An 18057-nucleotide genomic window follows, 5' to 3' on the forward strand; every position below is an offset into this window, starting at 1 on the left:
AGGGGGCTAGTGTGCCACAGCTAGCTCGGAGGGAGTCCGGGAAAAAGTCTGGAACTCCCTAAGAGGCAAGAGACCATTGTTTTGGGGTGGGCTAGGAGAGGGGATACAAAGCACCGCCTAAAGGAGCTCCAGAAATGGGCGCGAGCTGCGGCTATCAGCGCAGACACCAGAGACAGGCATGAAACGCTAAGGCTAGTGCTGCAGCCACCAAGAAGCCTGTGTGCAAGCACAGGTCTCTATCCACACCTCCCCGCCCAGAAGCCTGTGCTCCCTGCCACTGCCAGGGTCGCATGATCTGGGGACAAGTTCCCCGGGAAAACACACAGCATGCCTCAGGCTGTTGCAACATCACGTCGGCCTCTGCTGCCGCACGCTCAGCCCGCGTTCCATACCCCTCCCTCGTTCTGGCCTGAGTGAGCCAGAGCCCCCTAATCGGCTGCTACTTTAACCCTCGCCTGTCTGAGCAAAGAACAGATATGCCCTCAGGTGACCTACATGCAGAGGTGGGGCCAAATCCAAAACTGAACCCCAGAAGCTGTGTGAACAAAGAAGAGAAAGGGAAATTTCTCCCAGAAGCCTCAGGAGCATCAGATTAAATCTCCACCATCAACTTGATGTACCCTGCATCTCTGGAATACCTGAATAGACAACGAATCATCCCCAAATTGAGGTGGTGGATATTGGGAGCAAATGTAGACTTGGGGTTTGCTTTCTGCATCTAATTTACTTCTGGTTTTATGTTTATCTTAGTTTAGTATTTAGAGTTTATTATCTTTGGTAGATTTGTTTATTGATTTGGTTGCTCTCTTCCTTTTTTTTAATATATATTTTTTCCTTTTTCTCTTTTTGTGAGTATGTGTATGCTTCTTTGTGTGATTTTGTCTGTATCGCTTTGCTTTTAACATTTGTCCTAGGGTTTTTTTTCTGTTTTTTTTTTTAGTATAGTTTTTAGTGCTTGTTATCATTGGTGGATTTACTTTTTGATTTGGTTGCTCTCTTCTTTCTGTTTTCTCTTTTCTTTTTTATTACTTTTTAATAATTTTTTAAATTTTAATAATTTTATTTTAATTTTTTTCTTTCTTTCTTTCTCCCTTTTCTTCAGAGCCATGTGGCTGACAGGGTCTTGGTGCTCCAGCCAGGTGTCAGGCCTGTGCCTCTGAGCTGGTAGAGCTGAGTTCAGGACATTGGTCCACCAGAGACCTCCTGGCCCCACATAATATAAGTAAAAATGCTCCAAAATCTTGGAAACATAATGAAGAAAATTGACGAAACGTTTAACAAGGACCTAGAAGAACTAAAGAGCAAACAAACAATGATGAATAACATAATAAATGAAATTTAAAATTCTCTAGAAGGAATCAATAGCAGAATAACTGAGTCAGAACGGATAAGTGACCTGGAAGATAAAATAGTGGAAATAAGTACTGCAGAGCAGAATAAAGAAAAAACAATGAAAAGAATTGAGGACAATCTCAGAGACCTCTAGGACAATATTAAATGCACCAACATTCAAATTATAAGGGTCCCAGAAGAAGAAGAGAAAAAGAAAGGGACTGAGAAAATATTTCAACAGATTATAGTTCAAAACTTCCCTAATATGGGAAAGGAAACAGTCAAGTCCAGGAAGTATAGCGTCCCATACAGGATAAATCCAAGGAGAAACAGACCAAAACAGATATTAATCAAACTATCAAAAATTAAATTCAAAGAAAAAATATTAAAAGTAGCAAGGGAAAAACAACAAGTAACATACAAGGGAATCCCCATAAGGTTAAAAGCTGATCTTTCAGCAGAAACTCTGCAAGCCAGAAGGGAGTAGCAGGACATATTTAAAGTGACGAAAGGGAAAAACCTACAACCAAGATGACTCTACCCAGCAAGGATCTCATTCATATTCAACGGATAAATCAAAACCTTTACAGACAAGCACAGGCTAAGAGAATTCAGCACTACCAAACCAGCTTTACATCAAATGCTAAAGGAACTTCTCTAGGCAGGAAACACAAGAGGAGGAAATGACCTACAATAACAAACCCAAAACAATTAAGAAAATGGTAATAGGAACATACATATCGATAACTACCTTAAATGTGAATGGATTAAACGCTCCAACCAAGAGCTACAGACTGGCTGAATGGATCAAAAACAAGACCCGTATATATGCTGTCTACAAGAGACCCACTGCAGACCTAGGGACACACACAGACTGAAAGTGAGGGGATGGAAAAAGATATTCCATGCACATGGAAATCAAAAGAAAGCTGGAGTAGCAATTCTCATATCAGACAATATAGGTTTTAAAATAAAGACTATCACAAGAGACAAAGAAGGACACTACATATTGATCAAGGGATCAATCCAAGAAGAAGATATAACAATTGTAAATATTTATGCACCGAACACAGGAGCACCTCAATACATAAGGCAAATGCTAACAGCCATAAAAGGGGAAATTGATAGTAACACAATTATTGTAGGGGACTTTAACACCCCACTTTCACCAATGGACAGATCATGCAAAATGAAAATAAATAAGGAAACACAAGCTTTAAATGATGCATTAAACAAGATGGACTTAGTTGATATTTATAGGACATTTCATCCAAAAGCAACAGAATACACTTTCTTCTCAAGTGCTCATGGGACATTCTCCAGGATAGATCATATCTTGCGTCACAAATCAAGCCTTGGTAAATTTAAGAAAATCGAAACCGTTATCAAGTATCTTTTCCGACCACAATGCTATGAGAGTAGACATCAACTACAGGAAAAAAGAAATCTGTAAAAAAATACAAACACATGAAGGCTAAACAATACACTACTAAATAACCAAGAGATCACTGAAGAAATCAAAGAGGAAATCAAAAAATACCTAGAAACAAATGACAGTGGAAACACGATGACCCAAAACCTATGGGATGCAGCAAAAGCAGTTCTAAGAGGGAAGTTTATAGCAATACAATCCTACCTCAAGAAACAAGAAACCTCTCAAATAAACAACCTAACCTTAAACCTAAAGCAATTAGAGAAAGAAGAAAAAACCCCAAAGTTAGGAGAAGGAAAGAGATCATAAAGATCAGATCAGAAATAAATGAAAAAGAAATGAAGGAAACAATAGCAAAGATCAATAAAACTAAAAGATGGTTCTTTGAGAAGATAAACAAAATTGATAAACCATTAGCCAGACTCATCAAGAAAAAAAGGGAGAAGACTCAAATCAATAGAATTAGAAATGAAGAAGGAAAAGTAACAACTGACACTGCAGAAATACAAAGGATCGTGAGAGATTACTACACGTAACTATATGCCAATAAAATGGAGAATGTGGAAGAAATGGACAAATTCTTAGAAAAGCACAACCTTCTGAGACTGAACCAGTAAGAAATAGAAAATGTGAACAGACCAATCACAAGCACTGAAATTGAGACTGTGATTAAAAATCTTCCAACAAACAAAAGCCCAGGACCAGATGGCTTCACAGGCGAATTCTATCAAACCTTTAGAGAAGAGCTAACACCCATTCTTCTCAAACTCTTGCAAAATATAGTAGAGGGAGGAACACTCCCAAACTCATTCTACGAGGCCACCATCACCCTGATACCAAAACCAGGCAAAGATGTCACAAAGAAAGAAAACTACAGGCCAGTATCACTGATGAACATAGATGCAAAAATCCTCAACAAAATACTAGCAAACAGAATCCAAGAGCACATTAAAAGGATCATATACCGTGATCAAGTGGAGTTTATCCCAGGAATGAAAGGATTCTTCAATATATGCAAATCAATCGATGTGATAAACCATATTAACAAATTGAAGGAGAAAAACCATATGATCATCTCAATAGATGGAGAAAAAGCTTTCGACAAAAATCAACACCAATTTATGATAAAAACCCTCCAGAAAGCAGGCACAGAGGGAAGTCACCTCAACATAATAAAGGCCATATATGACAAACCCACAGCAAACATCATTCTCAATGGTGAAAAACTGAAACCATTTCCTCAGAAACAGGACAAGGTTGTCCACTCTCACCACTATTATTCAACATAGTTTTGGAAGTTTTAGCCACAGCAATCAGAGAAGAAAAAGAAATAAAAGGAATCCAAATCGGAAAAGAAGGTAAAGCTATCACTGTTTGCAGATGACATGATACTATACATAGAGAATCCTAAAGATGCCACCAGAAAACTACTAGAGCTAATCAATGAATTTGGTAAAGTAACAGGATACAAAATTAATGCACAGAAATCTCTGGCATTCCTATACACTAATGATGAAAAATCTGAAAGAGAAATTAAGGCAACAATTCCATTTACCACTGCAACAAAAAGAATAAAATACCAGGAATACACCTACCTAAGGAGACAAAAGACCTGTATGCAGAAAACTGTAAGACACTTATGAAAGAAATTAAAGATAATACAAACAGATGGAGAGATATACCATGTTCTTGGATTGCAAGAATCAACATTGTGAAAGTGACTATACTACCCAAAGCAATCTATAGATTCAGTGCAATCCCTATCAAACTACCAATGGCATTTTTCACAGAACTAGAACAAAAAATTTCACAATTTGTATGGAAACACAAAAGCCCCCGAATAGCCAAAGCAGTCTTGAGAAAGAAAAATGGAGCTGGAGGAATCAGGCTCCCTGACTTCAGACTATACTACAAAGCTACAGTAATCAAGACAGTATTGTACTGGCACAAAAACAGAAATATAGATCAATGGAACAGGATAGAAAGCCCAGAAATAAACCCACGCACATATGGTCACCTTATTTTTGATAAAGGAGGCAAAAATATACAATGGAGAAAAGACAGCCTCTTCAGTAAGTGGTGCTGGGAAAACTGGACAGCTACATGTAAAAGAATGAAATTAGAACACTCCCTAACACCATACACAAAGATAAACTCAAAATGGATTAAAGACCTAAATGTAAAGCCAGACACTATAAAACTCTTGGAGGAAAACATAGGCAGAACACGCTATGACATAAATCACAGCAAGATCTTTTTTGACCCACCTCCTAGAGAAATGGAAATAAAAACAAAAATAAACAAATGGGACCTAATGAAACTTAAAAGCTTTTTGCACAGCACACGAAACCATAAACAAGATGAAAAGACAGCCCTCAGAATGGGAGAAAATATTTGCAAATGAAGCAACTGACAAAGGATTAATCTCCAAATTTACAAGCAGCTCATGCAGCTCAATATCAAAAAAAACAAACAACCAACCCAATCCAAAAATGGGCAGAAGACCTAAATAGACATTTCTCCAAAGAAGACATACAGATTGCCAACAAACACATGAAAGGATGCTCAACATCATTAATCATTAGAGAAATGCAAATCAAAACTACAATGAGGTATCACCTCACACCAGTCAGAATGGCCATCATCAAAAAATCTACAAACAATAAATGCTGGAGAGGGTGTAGAGAAAAGGGAACCCTCCTGCACTGTTGGTGGGAATGTACATTGATACTGCCACTATGGAGAACAATATGGAGGTTCCTTAAAAAACTAAAAATAGAACTACCATATGACCCAGCAATCCCACTACTGAGCATATACCCTGAGAAAACCATAATTCAAAAAGAGTCATGTACCACAATGTTCATTGCAGCTCTATTTACAATAGCCAGGACATGGAAGCAACCTAACTGTCCACCGACAGATGAATGGATTTGGCACATATATACAATGGAATATTGCTCAGCCATAAAAAGAAACAAAATTGAGTTATCTGTAGTGAGGTGGATGGACCTCGTGTCTGTCATACAGAGTGAAGTAAGTCAAAAAGAGAAAAACAAATACCGTATGCTAACACATATAAATGGAATCTAAAAAAAAAAAAAAAGGTTCTGACTAATCTAGGGGCAGGACAAGAATAAAGATGCAGACCTACTAGAGAATGGACTTGAGGACACTGGGAGGGGGAATGGTAAGCTGGGACAAAGTGAGAGAGTGGCATGGACATATATACACTACCAAATGTAAAAGAGATAGCTAGTGGGAAGCAGCCGCATAGCACAGGGAGATCAGCTCGGTGCTTTGCGACCACCTAGAGGGGTGGGATAGGGAGGGTGGGAGGGAGACGCAAGAGGGAGGTTATATGGGGATATATGTATAAGTATAGCTGATACACTTTGTTATAAAGCAGAAACTAACACACCACTGTAAAGCAGTTATACTCCAATAAAGATGTTAAAAAGATAAAAATAAATAAAATAACAGAACAAAATGAAACCAAAACCACATATTTTCCTGGGGCCTCCGCGGTGTCTTTGCCCCCACAGTGAGCCACAGTACCCCGCGCCTCTCCAGGAGGCCCTCCAATACCTTTAGGCAGGTCTCTGGGCCCGCTTTGGGCACAGTGGGGGCAGCTGAGACTCTGACCTGGTCCAACTCCCGCGTGTACTTGCCCCCAAAGTCCACAGCTGCTAAAGCTAGACCAGTCTTAGCTGTGGGAGCACTCGTTGTCCCTTCAGATATTCCACAGACGCAGGGTATACCAAGCCGATCGCGGGGATTTAATCTGCAGCTTGTGCACTTGCAGAGAGAGATTTCTGTTTCTCTGCCTTCGTTGCACAGCCCCTGGGAGTCAGCTTTGGTTTTGGTCCCACCTGTGCCTCTGCATGTGGGCTACCCTCAGTCATCTGGTCCTCGCCCAGGTGAGAGGGGGAAAAAGCGGCAGCTGACTGAGGCACACTTGCTTGGCTCAGGCCGCGGAGGGATAAGGCGGCCACAAGTGGGATGCAGGCGCTTCCTCCAATGGGATCCTCTTCTAGTGCCTGCAGGGGCGGGACTGGCAGGAAGTTGCAACAGACTGGGGCATGCTTGCTGCGGTGGGAGTCCCTCCCAGTTCCTGCAGAGGCAGGGGCTGCCGTGTGGGGAGAGAGTCCGAAGATGGCGGCGCCGCCCATTGTGTGCCAGTCAACAATGGCGCCTCGCTTCCAAGGCAGCCCACTCTTCCTCCAGAAGTGCTCCTGGCCGCGGAGCCCCTCACTGCCATCCCCTCAGGTTGTCTCCACACAGCTGAGCTCCTCACTCCAGTCCCTTCCGCCTGTCTCCACTCAGCCAATTGCCGTTCTCACCCTGGGTCCGCTCTCCTAACCCCACGCTTTAGGACTCAGCCCCTGCCTGCCTTGGCCGATTCCTGTCTCAGGCTGGGGCGCCCAGGGCTGATTCCCGAGGCGGCTTTGGTGGGGGCAGCGCTCAGGATCCCGGAGCCTGCGCGAGCAGAGGTGACCTTGGCTTGAAGGAAGGGCAATCCTGCTCAGATGGGTGACCCTCCCAGGGCCCGTGGAGGCAGGGGCCGATGGGTGGGGAAGGGGGTTGCCCTGGCCGCCCCGCCCCTTGTGCACCACTCAACAATGGCGCCTTGCTTCTACGGTGGTCTGGGCTTCCGCGAACTTGCCCGGTTGTGGAGTTCCTTACTCCCGTCCCTTCAGGCTGTCTCTTCACAGACAACAGCTGTTCCCTCCGTGGGTCCGCTCTCCAAACCCCACTTTCCAGCACCCAGCACCCCTCCATACCAGGAGACACACGACTCAGGCTGGGGTGCGCAGGGCTGCAGCACAGACCACGCACGCACATCTTACTCTCTCCTGCCTTCCACAGACCGGTTGCTGCATTCCCCTCCGATGCCCTGAAGCTCCTTCTCTGTCCCACCTGATTTACCTCCCTGAGGGGGTTTCTCTGAGTGCAGGAACCTCTCCTCACCTTCAGCTCCCCACCAGGGGTGCTGGTCCCTTTCTGTTTCCTCTTTTCTTTTTTTCTTTCTTTGGTCCTACCCGGTTGCGTGGGGATTTTTCTGGTCCTTTTAGGTGTCCGAAGTCTTCCACTAGTGTTCAGCAGGTGCTCTGTGAGAACTGCTCCATTTGTAGATGTATTCTTGATGTCCTTATGAGGAGAAGTGAATCTACGTCCTCCTCTTGCGCTATCTTGATTCCTCCCCTCTCTCCATCATGTTTTGAGCACTACATTACTTTTAGCACAAAAAGATATTACAGACTCATACTTTTCCCTGCCTCAGCTCTGGAACTAGACATTTCTTCAGGGAGTCCTGGCTCCTTTTAGTAGGAAATGAATTTAGAAACCAAGATTTGGGCACTTTGGTGTGCCCATTGCTACTTGTGTATAGTTGACCCCAGACCCTTTCCGTGGATAGAGACAGGGAATATATCACACACACACACATACACACACACACACACACACACAGACCTACAATACACAGTTACATCTCCGTTTTCTATATCACATATGTTGAAAGCCATGGGTTCATACCCATGGCTCTAATTCTAATCCAACATGGGAATCATTCTAGTTTCCTCCCTTCACATATTTGTAACAATAATCTAACAAAAGTGAAAAATCCTGCCCCTGTTTTCTTAATATATCTACTTGCTTGTATGTAAGCAATCTTTTTTCACTGCCCCTACCTCCCTCTCCATCTAGATGCCCTCCTTGCCCTGCTCGAACATTGACATCCAATGCTAGGCCACCAATGTCTGCCTCCCTCCCTCACACCTCCCACCAATAAAAAATGCCCTCCTCACCCCAGGCTCCAACACCCTAGTGCTGGGCCACTGCTGCTGTCTTCTTTCCCACGTGGCTCATCTAGATCCCATTGAAGTTCTGATATCTGGTGCCCAGATGATGCCAAGCCACTGACACCACTGTTCCACAAAAATAAATGCCTCACTCCTCAGCCTCCAACACCCTCAGCCAGGTTGCTCTCTGGCTTAGATGCCCTCCTCACCCTCTGCCATCCCTTCCACAGGGATGCCATCATTGCCTTACTCAGGGCCTGATAACCCTGTTGTGTCAGTGAATTAAACAGACACTCTCATAATGTAGCTTAGGCTCAGGCACTCCATGCTGAGCCATCATGGTCACTCCCCACACCTCCAGCTGAAGCCTACCTACCCTGCCCAACTTTCCCAGTGACTTCTGGACTTGGGGAAGGGATTCTGTTTTTTTTAATGAAAGCTCTTTCCTCATGTTCTAATCTGATAACCCACACCTTGCAAACAATTAAGCCAGTTGTAGGCAGACTACCTATCATGTGTGTCATAATTCCTTTAACCAGAAGAAATTTAATAAAAAGAGTCCTTTGTAAAAGGGAAACAGACTTCACTAAAACGCATCACTAATCTCAGTCTTTAACACTCCAACAGGCAGGGTCCTTATCTGGGGCAACAGCGCAGAGTATGGATACACCAATTTTACAGGGTAATAATCCTATCTCTCCTATGCATAGTTTGTACCTACCCAATCTTTCCTGTATCCCAAGACATATTTTCCAAAGTCTAGTAAGTTGTTTTTTTTTTTAACTGACTGGAGCTTATATATGGGAGAAAAAAAATGTGAGTTAACTTCCAATTCTAAGACTGTTAAGAGCCTACATGCTATATAATTTTATTTACTAAAGACCTCTTTTAATTTTGAATGAAAAACTGAATGTCTGACAAAAGTGAACTGTGAATCAGCAATCAATGAACAGACCCAAGGTGGCCTCTTGACTCATTCATCAAAGAGTACATCACTTCTTTTAGGACAGAATTCCCTGGTATCTAAGCATCCTTTCAGAGTAAGTGTAGTGATCTAGGGAGCCATTTCTATTAGTTATTCCTCACATTTACTGTGGTCTCTGGAATACATTTGCCAGTAAGTCAATCTAACTTAAAGATTTATCCATTATTCACACAATTTCCAGCTTTTCTCCAAAATTAGCATTTCCCAAAGTGTGTTCCAGGAAACACTGGCATCTCAGAATGTTAATACTTGTCATGGAATTAAAAGTATATGGGGCCAAATAAGTTGGGAATATTTGGGTGACACAGATTTCTCCACTGTAGGACTTTTCAGAGCCTATATTACATGAATCTTAAGGAGACAAAGATGAGACACAGCTTTCCCTTTCCCTGACCCAATATCACTCAACTATAGTAACCTTTTCTTTTTTTTTTTGCGGTACGCAGGCCTCTCACTGTTGTGGCCTCTCCCACTGCGGAGCACAGGCTCCGGACACGCAGGCTCAGCGGCCATGGCTCACGGACCCAGCCGCTCCGCGGCACGTGGGATCTTCCTGGACCGGGGCACGAACCTGTGTCCCTTACATTGGCAGGCGGACTCTCAACCACTGTGCCACCAGGGAAGCCCTGGTAACCCTTTTTGAGTGGAGCATTTCTTAGAACTAATGTTCTGTAGAAGATATGATGAAAAAAATTCTCTTAACAGTTAATAATAATATATCTCTTTAATTAAAAATCTTAGGCCATTTACAAAAAAAGGAAAATATAAGAAGTTAGATATATGGACAAATATTCAACTTACTAATAATCAAAGGAATGCAATTAAAACAATGAGAACTGTTCACTTGTCAAGAACACAATGAATTCAACAAATGATACTGGTGAGAGTATGGTGACCCAGGCACTCTTGTACATTGCCAGTAAAGGGTATCTGTCTTTTAAGAAAACAGTACAATTCTTTTGGAAAGCAGTTTGGCAAATGTTTTTGAAATGTTTATGTCCACTAACCTTAAAATGGCCCATCTGAGATTCTCTTCTTAAGGAAACATTCCAAAATGAAGAAAATGTTTTATGCTCAAAGATGCTAATAGCTATACTTATAATAGTGAAAAAAAATCCCAAATAATGAAAATTTCCAGTAATAGGAAATGTCTCAGTAAACCAAGGTACATGGTATGCAGCTGTGAAAAAGATTTACAACGTTTTTATTAGCATGGGGGAAATGCTTCTATTATTATGGTACCTAAAAACTGTGGGCGTCAAAAGTCTAAATACAGATCCAGTTGCCCCTTGACGCCCATGGAGGATACTTCAACATACCATTTCTTCCAAAAGTACAGTGAGGTAGAGCTGAACTTTTAAAGTGATTTTCAGACCCTTAAAAAAATTACTGTAAAAGCACAAGAAAGCCCTACTGAAATGGGAAGTGGGACAGCTGGTTAGGTCACTTGCCAGTTAAGTGTTTTACTCACAAATCCCAGCAATTCAAATGTGTGCCTCAGCAAAATTATTATTTAATACATACGATGAACTTGTGGAACTGCTTGGGAATGTAAGATGGTGACTATTAACTCCGAATGCGAAGGGTCTATTTATTACTTATTTAATTCAAAAAGTAAAGGAAGAAAACATCCCAAAATGCTAGCAATATTTATCTGGTCAGGGGGAGGGGGCGGGGGAGGGACACGTATTAGGAGTGATTTTTCTCTTCCTTCCTACTGCTTTCTGAATTTCCCAAATTTTCTGTAACGGGAATGCATTACTTTTTCAGTAAATGTTTTAGTGAAATACAAGGCAAGAAAGTTAAAGTTTAGTTGTTAAAAAGAATAAAATAAAAGGCAAATACCTGTCCTTTTGTCCTGTAATCTGCCAAGATGTTAAGCAGCTTATAAAATACTTCGAACCAGGGGAGATAGCTGGGGGAAGAAGAGGAAACACATGGAATATTAGTACGCAGGTCAAAAACTTTAACCAGGAGCTAATTGAAGATGGTACATTTGGTTTCTCTCTACATCGTGAAGAGCCTTCCTGTCGTAGGCTGTGCTGGAAACGCAGACTGGTAAAATGTTAATTATTTCTGAGATTTAAAAAAATTGCCTGTGTAAGGCAGAAGATTGAATGTCCATTATAAATTATTCCCATGCCTCAGAGCTAGAACAGGTTCACAGAGAAGAAATTCAAAGCAGACTCTGCAATCAGGAACCATCTCTGAATAGCCCCCCAGGCCCCACACCCACCCCTTCCAGGAAAGCTTCTGTTCAAGTTTCTCATCATTGGACAGACACAGCCACACACACATACAGCACTTCCACTGCTGCCATGTGCAAGGTGTCCCAAAGGCCCCATGAGCCTGTAACCACTCATTAAACCTTCTATTACAATGCACACTTCCCTGTACTTACTGCAGAAAGAGCTGTAACTCTGCACCCCACCCTGCCCTCCACCGGGTTCTGACCATCATGTCCCTTAACTCTGATGACAGCCTGGTCCTGACCTTACTCCACCCTCTGTGTGGCTCATAGAATGGTCTTTCTAAAGTGCGAATCTAAGCAGCACATTGGATTGAATTCCTGCAGTGGTGCCCCATCACTACGGGACTTCTTAGGACAGTGTTTAAGGCTCCTCTGTCAGGTCCTTGACTATGTCTCCGGCTGTCCTCGCCCTGCAGCCCCACATACATACTCCTCTCACTGCAGCCACGCTCCGAGGAATGTCCAGGCATCCTCAAGCCTGCCAGAGCTTGCACTGCATACACTCGGCACTTTTCTCCCTTTGACCTTCATGATCTAGTCTAGCTGATTTCTACTCATCCTCCTAACAGTTCCCCACCTCCTCCCCATCCCCACCTCTCATGCCCTAATTCCCTTTTTTCTGTGCTGCCCTGTCACGTGCAAACTCCTGTTAGAACAGTCCACACACCATGTGGCCCTCAATGGCGTGTCTGTCTTCCCAGCAGACTGAGCATGACGAAGAGGAAGGATCACATCTTTCTTTACTTTGTCTTCCTAGGACCAAGCATGGAGCCTAGCAGACCCTCAGTGCTCAGTGTTGATAGAACAAACAAAACCAAAGACTAACAACGAAGGCGCATTGTTGCTACAGAATTATTGTTGAAACATACCCCTACTCCCAAGAAGTTTTTTCACTTAAAATTTAAATGGCTTTGTTCTCCATAAGAAACTTTTCCAAAGCAATATCAAATACTCATGTGGGAAGAGCGTCATACCAAGCGCCTGCCGACCTGCTCACATCTGCCCTGCTGCGCTAACAGTATCCGTTACTGATAGAGTGGAGCACTGACTCCATCCTGCCAAGCAGAGGGAAATCAGCGCCCTGGACAGATTACCAGCTGTACCGTTGAGGGTAATAAATGAAGTGAGAGGCAATAGAGAGGACAGATAAAGCGCACAGTTCTCTGTCATTAACGTCTGTCTGAAGCCAGCACATGCTACTGTAAAATTTAAGTAGCTTATCACAATATACTGATAAGCAACTTAACTTTTCACTTCTATGACAGTATTATCACTTATGTTAATATGTTTCAATCAGCTCTGGCAGCTGCATATTGATTATTACAGAGCAAAGGACTGCTGCCACTTTACACAGCATTTACTTTGGCAAAGTAATGTAAACATTCAAGAGGGATTAGGGAGGAGATAAGTTTCTCCCTTCCTATTCTGTTAAATAAACCTCGGCTGAGTTAAAAGCCATTATAGAAGGAACAGTAAATCCCCTCAGAAGAAAACTCCTGCCCAGATTAGAGGACTGGTAGCAAACAAATTCAACCAAGGATTACAAATATCTTTTTTTTTTTCCCTGAAAGAAAAAAATACCACTAGTTAAATCCAGCAGGAAGGGGTCGAGGGGAAGCAAGAAGAGAAAATATTTTCTTGTAAGGAAACCATGGCTTCAAGTAAATGAGAGAAAACCTGAAGTTATTTTAGGAAGTCCTGATCAAGTGACTTGGGACAGGCTGGCTTCTCTGATAACTTAGGACTGTGGTATATAGGAAGCAGTTCTGGCCACTAGGTTCAACTGACCAACATAGTTTGGGCCCAGAACCTCACACCTCCGCGTCCTGCCGGGCTGTGAGGATGCAGGAGGTTGACATGGTACGGCCACCCAGCCCACAGCAGACTGTGCCCAGGTTCTCACACTCAGCCTCGACCTCACCAAATCGATTCTTTTTGGCTACGCTAAGCAGAACCCTCAGCCATGGGCGGTTTTATAGTTACCCTGGAAATCAGCCATCTCTTTCTTCCTTCAGCCTGACTGGACACAACTGTTCCCCACATGTTGTCCCCTGTGCACTGACAGATGAATATCTAGTGATGGCAGTGTTAAGGTCTTGAAACCAAAACCCAGCTGTCTTCTTCAAAGGATCCCTCTCTTCCCCTGTTGGGAGGCCAGGGTTCACAGCTGAACTTTATCCAGTGGCGTTTCCTGTACTGCTTCATTAGTGCGGACACAACAGCTTCACGCTGCCTGCAAGGGTGCAGGTGAGGATATGGAGACCCTCCACTCCATTTTGTACTTGTCTGTCAGCATGGAGTAAACACTACTTCCCAATCCAGAGACAGGAAACAAACACTCCATTACACTGCTCCTCCCGGGACGGCTAAAGGACGGCGCCTGCTCCACTTGCTACCTTAATGCAACTGCTCGAGTTTGCAATGCAAAGCATCAATATGTGGTGGGCTCAGTCCAAGGCTGGGGCCAAAAATCCCAATCACAAAGGGTCCCTGCACTCAAGAAGGCCACGGTCCTACGTGGTAAAAAGACATATACAACAAGGAGTAATAGTTTAGGTGGGGGGTTGGAACTCTTTCCCAAGTGTTTTATTTAGCGTAGGCTTTTGCATCAAATTATTAAACCAAAAGGAGCATTATCATGACCCAATCAGCAGAGACTTGATGGGAAAAAGCCAAAATGGGAAAAGTCTGCTTCCCCGGCACCGGCCTTGATCCAAGCTTCTCTTGCCAAATCATAGGTCAGGTAACTTTGTCCCAGGGTCTGTCCTTACTCCCTGACCTGACAGTCAAATGAAGAGGCTTTTGTTTTGTGTGAGGCAATATAAATTCTTAAACTTGAGAAGAGCTCAGGCAGCACTCAAGTATTCCTACACACATGACCTCACTAATGTGGGCTATCACAAGCCTTTGTGTGAAGTGCAGGGGCAGGTCCCAGAGATTGCACATAGAGTCAAATGGCTCACAGTCAAAATCACCTGTAAAATTCCCTTAAGATGACTCCAATGTACAGCAGACTTGGTTTGTATAGAAACAAAGCAGATGGCCCAAGTATAGGGGACCTATTGAATGAAAACTGCCTCTGTTCAAATCTGTCAGCTTGGTGAGCTGCTTACCCTCCAGGTGAACTTAGGAACTGAGTCCAACAGAGGATAGATAGATGACTCACTTTTCTAATCTCACTCCACTGAATGGACTTTCAGTATAATCATTCCCACACATGTACGAGTGACCTGGAATAGTGTGTATATGATGGGATTCCACTCCAGTGTCTTAAGTACTAAAATAGAAAACCATTACAAATTTTAAAAAGCTCTCCCACTTCACTTGCTAATAGTTCAGTTCAAAGCCATTAAATGAGCCCAAGCAAGGTAGAGGTGTGTGTGTGTGTGTGTGTGTGTGCGCGCGTTTGTGTGTGTGTGTGAGAGAGAGAGAGAGACAAAGAGAGACAGAGAGAGAGAGATGGGGTGCAATGGTGGCAGAAGCGGACCAAGTTGAGAAAGGTGACCACCTGCAAGAAGAGTAGTCGTGAGCAGGACGTCACAGCACAAGCATGGAGAGGACGATATTCCCCAGATGGAACAAACTGGCACAGAGTTTTGGAGCCCAAGTTGGGGGAGGAGGGTTCCACGGTAAGGGAAAATCAGGGCTCCAGGAGGATAAGGAGGGTGTCTACACAGGAGGTGGCCTGGCTTGGAGGCTCAGAACTCAAAAGGGGTAAGAAGGGTGTATAAGTAGGGGAAAGGCCTGGCACTGGGTAACGAAAGCATCTATGTCAGTAGAAAGAAGTTGACTAGAGTAGTATTAGAACCCAAGAGGATTAAAAAAGAGCATCTGGAAGGCAGTCCAGTGTGGGATGCCAGAGCCTAAGTGGACAGGAGGGCTTCTATGAAGGATGGCCAGGCAGAGTTCAAGCAGTCGAGAAGGATGTCTATGGCAGGAGGAGACAGCAGTGACTGCCTTGCCTACAATGTCAGAGTTCAAATGGGGTGAGAACGGCAGCCACAGAGGAGGGGGGCTACAAAAGAGGGAGACTGGTTACACACAGGGGAATAGATCAAGACTGATCAAGTAAGTAAATATATAATGAAAACCAAGCTTATTACTATTAGAGAAGAGAGTTACTAATATGAATAGGGAGAAAATAAGAATGAACCCTACCACACTGAACTGGAATTAGATGTAACTATGTGAAATCATGGAGAGAGATAAAAGAAATACAAATGTATGTATGTACATTATTACAGATATTACAGATACATATATTCTCTAGCTGTAGCCACTGAAGGGCCTGGCACAGACATCCCAATTATAATAAGCACACTTAACGCCCAAATCCTGGCTTCTAAGTACCATTCTCCACTAGAAGGAACCAGGGCTCCTGGAAGAAATGTCTGATTCCAGGGCCAGGGCTGGGAAATACCTTGTGCTAGAAAAAAGGCAGTGCTCAACATATGCTTAGGGCATACCAATGGGACACAAAAGCTAGTATGGATGGGTTCCTACTGACCGTATCTGTGACAATTTGAGCATCAAAACAAATAAGGAGAGAAAGAGGTCATTTAATAATAACTAAAAAAGGAAATCATGAGTCTATGCTGGAATAAATGAGCAAATTAAAAGTTTGGTAAGGATAGGATGAGGATATTCCTAGTATACCTTTTAATTAAAAAGGGAAAAAGAATGGAGAATCCTAGGAGATATGTCCTCAATCAAGTAGTGGGACAAATTGAAATAGTGTACCACCTGGAAGAATGCAATGAAAAGAACGCAGAATACTATTATATTCCTGCCACAGAGTAGAACTTAATTCCTACGGAAACATCAGATAAATCCAAACTGAAGAAGCTTTTACAAATTAATAGCCTAAGTGTCAAGTTCATAAAAGTCTAGGAAACACTGAGGAGCTATTTCAGAATAAGAAGACTAAAGAGACATGACAACAAAATGCAACATGTGATCCTGAACTATATCCTTTATATACACTCACACTTACACACAAATGGGAGGTCCAAGTATTACATGGTAGTACTGCATCAAAATTAATACTAATTTTCTGATTTTGATGATTGTAATGTAGCTATGTAAAAAAAAATCTTTTATAACACATACTAAAGTATTCGAGAGTTACTGGGTATTATTTTGGCAACATCTCCCAAATGAGGCATTTGTATTATACTCACACTTTTCTGTATGTTTGTTATTGTTTCAAAATTAAAAATAAAATGGGGAGGAGAGAATCTAAAGAGTCATTCTTCTATAAAAACTACCATAAGTAGGAACTTCCCTGGTGGTTAAGACTCTGCACTCCCAATGCAGGGGGCCTGGGTTCGACCCCTGGTCAGGGAACTAGATCCCACATGCCACAACAAAGATCCCGCATGCCGCAAAAAAAAAAAAAAAATTCGCATGCCGCAAAGAAGATCCCATGTGCCACAACTAAGGCCCAGTGCAGCCAAATAAATAAATAAACGGTAGACCAACTAGAGTATACAGAATAATGACATGAGTTGGGAAAATAAAATAAAAAATTTAAAACCATGGCTATAGGGAGGGGCATGCAATGGAGAGAAGAGCTGGTTGCAACTGTGAGTGGGAGTCAATACGCATCAGAGAGAGAAGGTTGGGCTTCAGCTAAGTCTTGAAAGAGGTTGTTCTCTGCCTAAGGGAAGAAGGTTGGAATGGGTGGGGATAAAGAGCATTAGAGGCAGGGAAAACTCATGAGCAAGGGCTTGTAGGCACAAACCACTGGTGCAGTTGGAATAGCCAGAGAGTAGGGTGTGCAGGCTGCAGGAGGACAAAGATGAGGCAGGGGGCAGAAAGGCCAGGCTCTGGAGGGGCTCTCATATGCCAAATGCACGGGCCTCCCTTTTATTCTTGAATCGGTGGGGAACCAAAGGGCCAGTTAAAGAGAAGTAACATTCTGAAGATGAGTATTTAGAGCCAGGCAGAAAGTGATTATCTCCCCCTCACCACAGCCCAGTGGGTCATCTCAGCCTTACCAGAACCACTGTCCACTTTGCTACCCTAAAAAGAAAAACTTCGATAATATGATCTAGTTATGGGCTTCCCTGGTGGCGCAGTGGTTGAGAATCCGCCTGCCAATGGAGGGGACACAGGTTCGGTCCCTGGTCTGGGAAGATCCCACATGCCAAGGAGCAACTAAGCCCATGCGCCACAACTACTGGGCCTGCACTCTAGAGCCCGTGAGCCACAACTACTGAAGCCCTCATGCCACAACTACTGAAGCCCACGC

At 43.1% G+C, this 18057-nt stretch overlaps 1 protein-coding gene across 1 annotated transcript in view; it reads right to left on the bottom strand.

Annotated features, from left to right (window-relative positions):
• Nucleotides 1-18057, bottom strand: part of DENND1A (DENN domain containing 1A) — a 489835-nt gene that overhangs the window by 272476 nt on the left and 199302 nt on the right. The window contains 1 exon segment of the mRNA XM_024762246.1: nt 11399-11468. Coding sequence (XP_024618014.1) covers nt 11399-11468 — 70 coding nt within the window.

The sequence above is a fragment of the Neophocaena asiaeorientalis genome, unplaced genomic scaffold, assembly GCF_003031525.2.
Source record: "Neophocaena asiaeorientalis asiaeorientalis breed wild unplaced genomic scaffold, Neophocaena_asiaeorientalis_V1.1 scaffold78, whole genome shotgun sequence".
Lineage (NCBI taxonomy): Eukaryota > Metazoa > Chordata > Mammalia > Artiodactyla > Phocoenidae > Neophocaena > Neophocaena asiaeorientalis.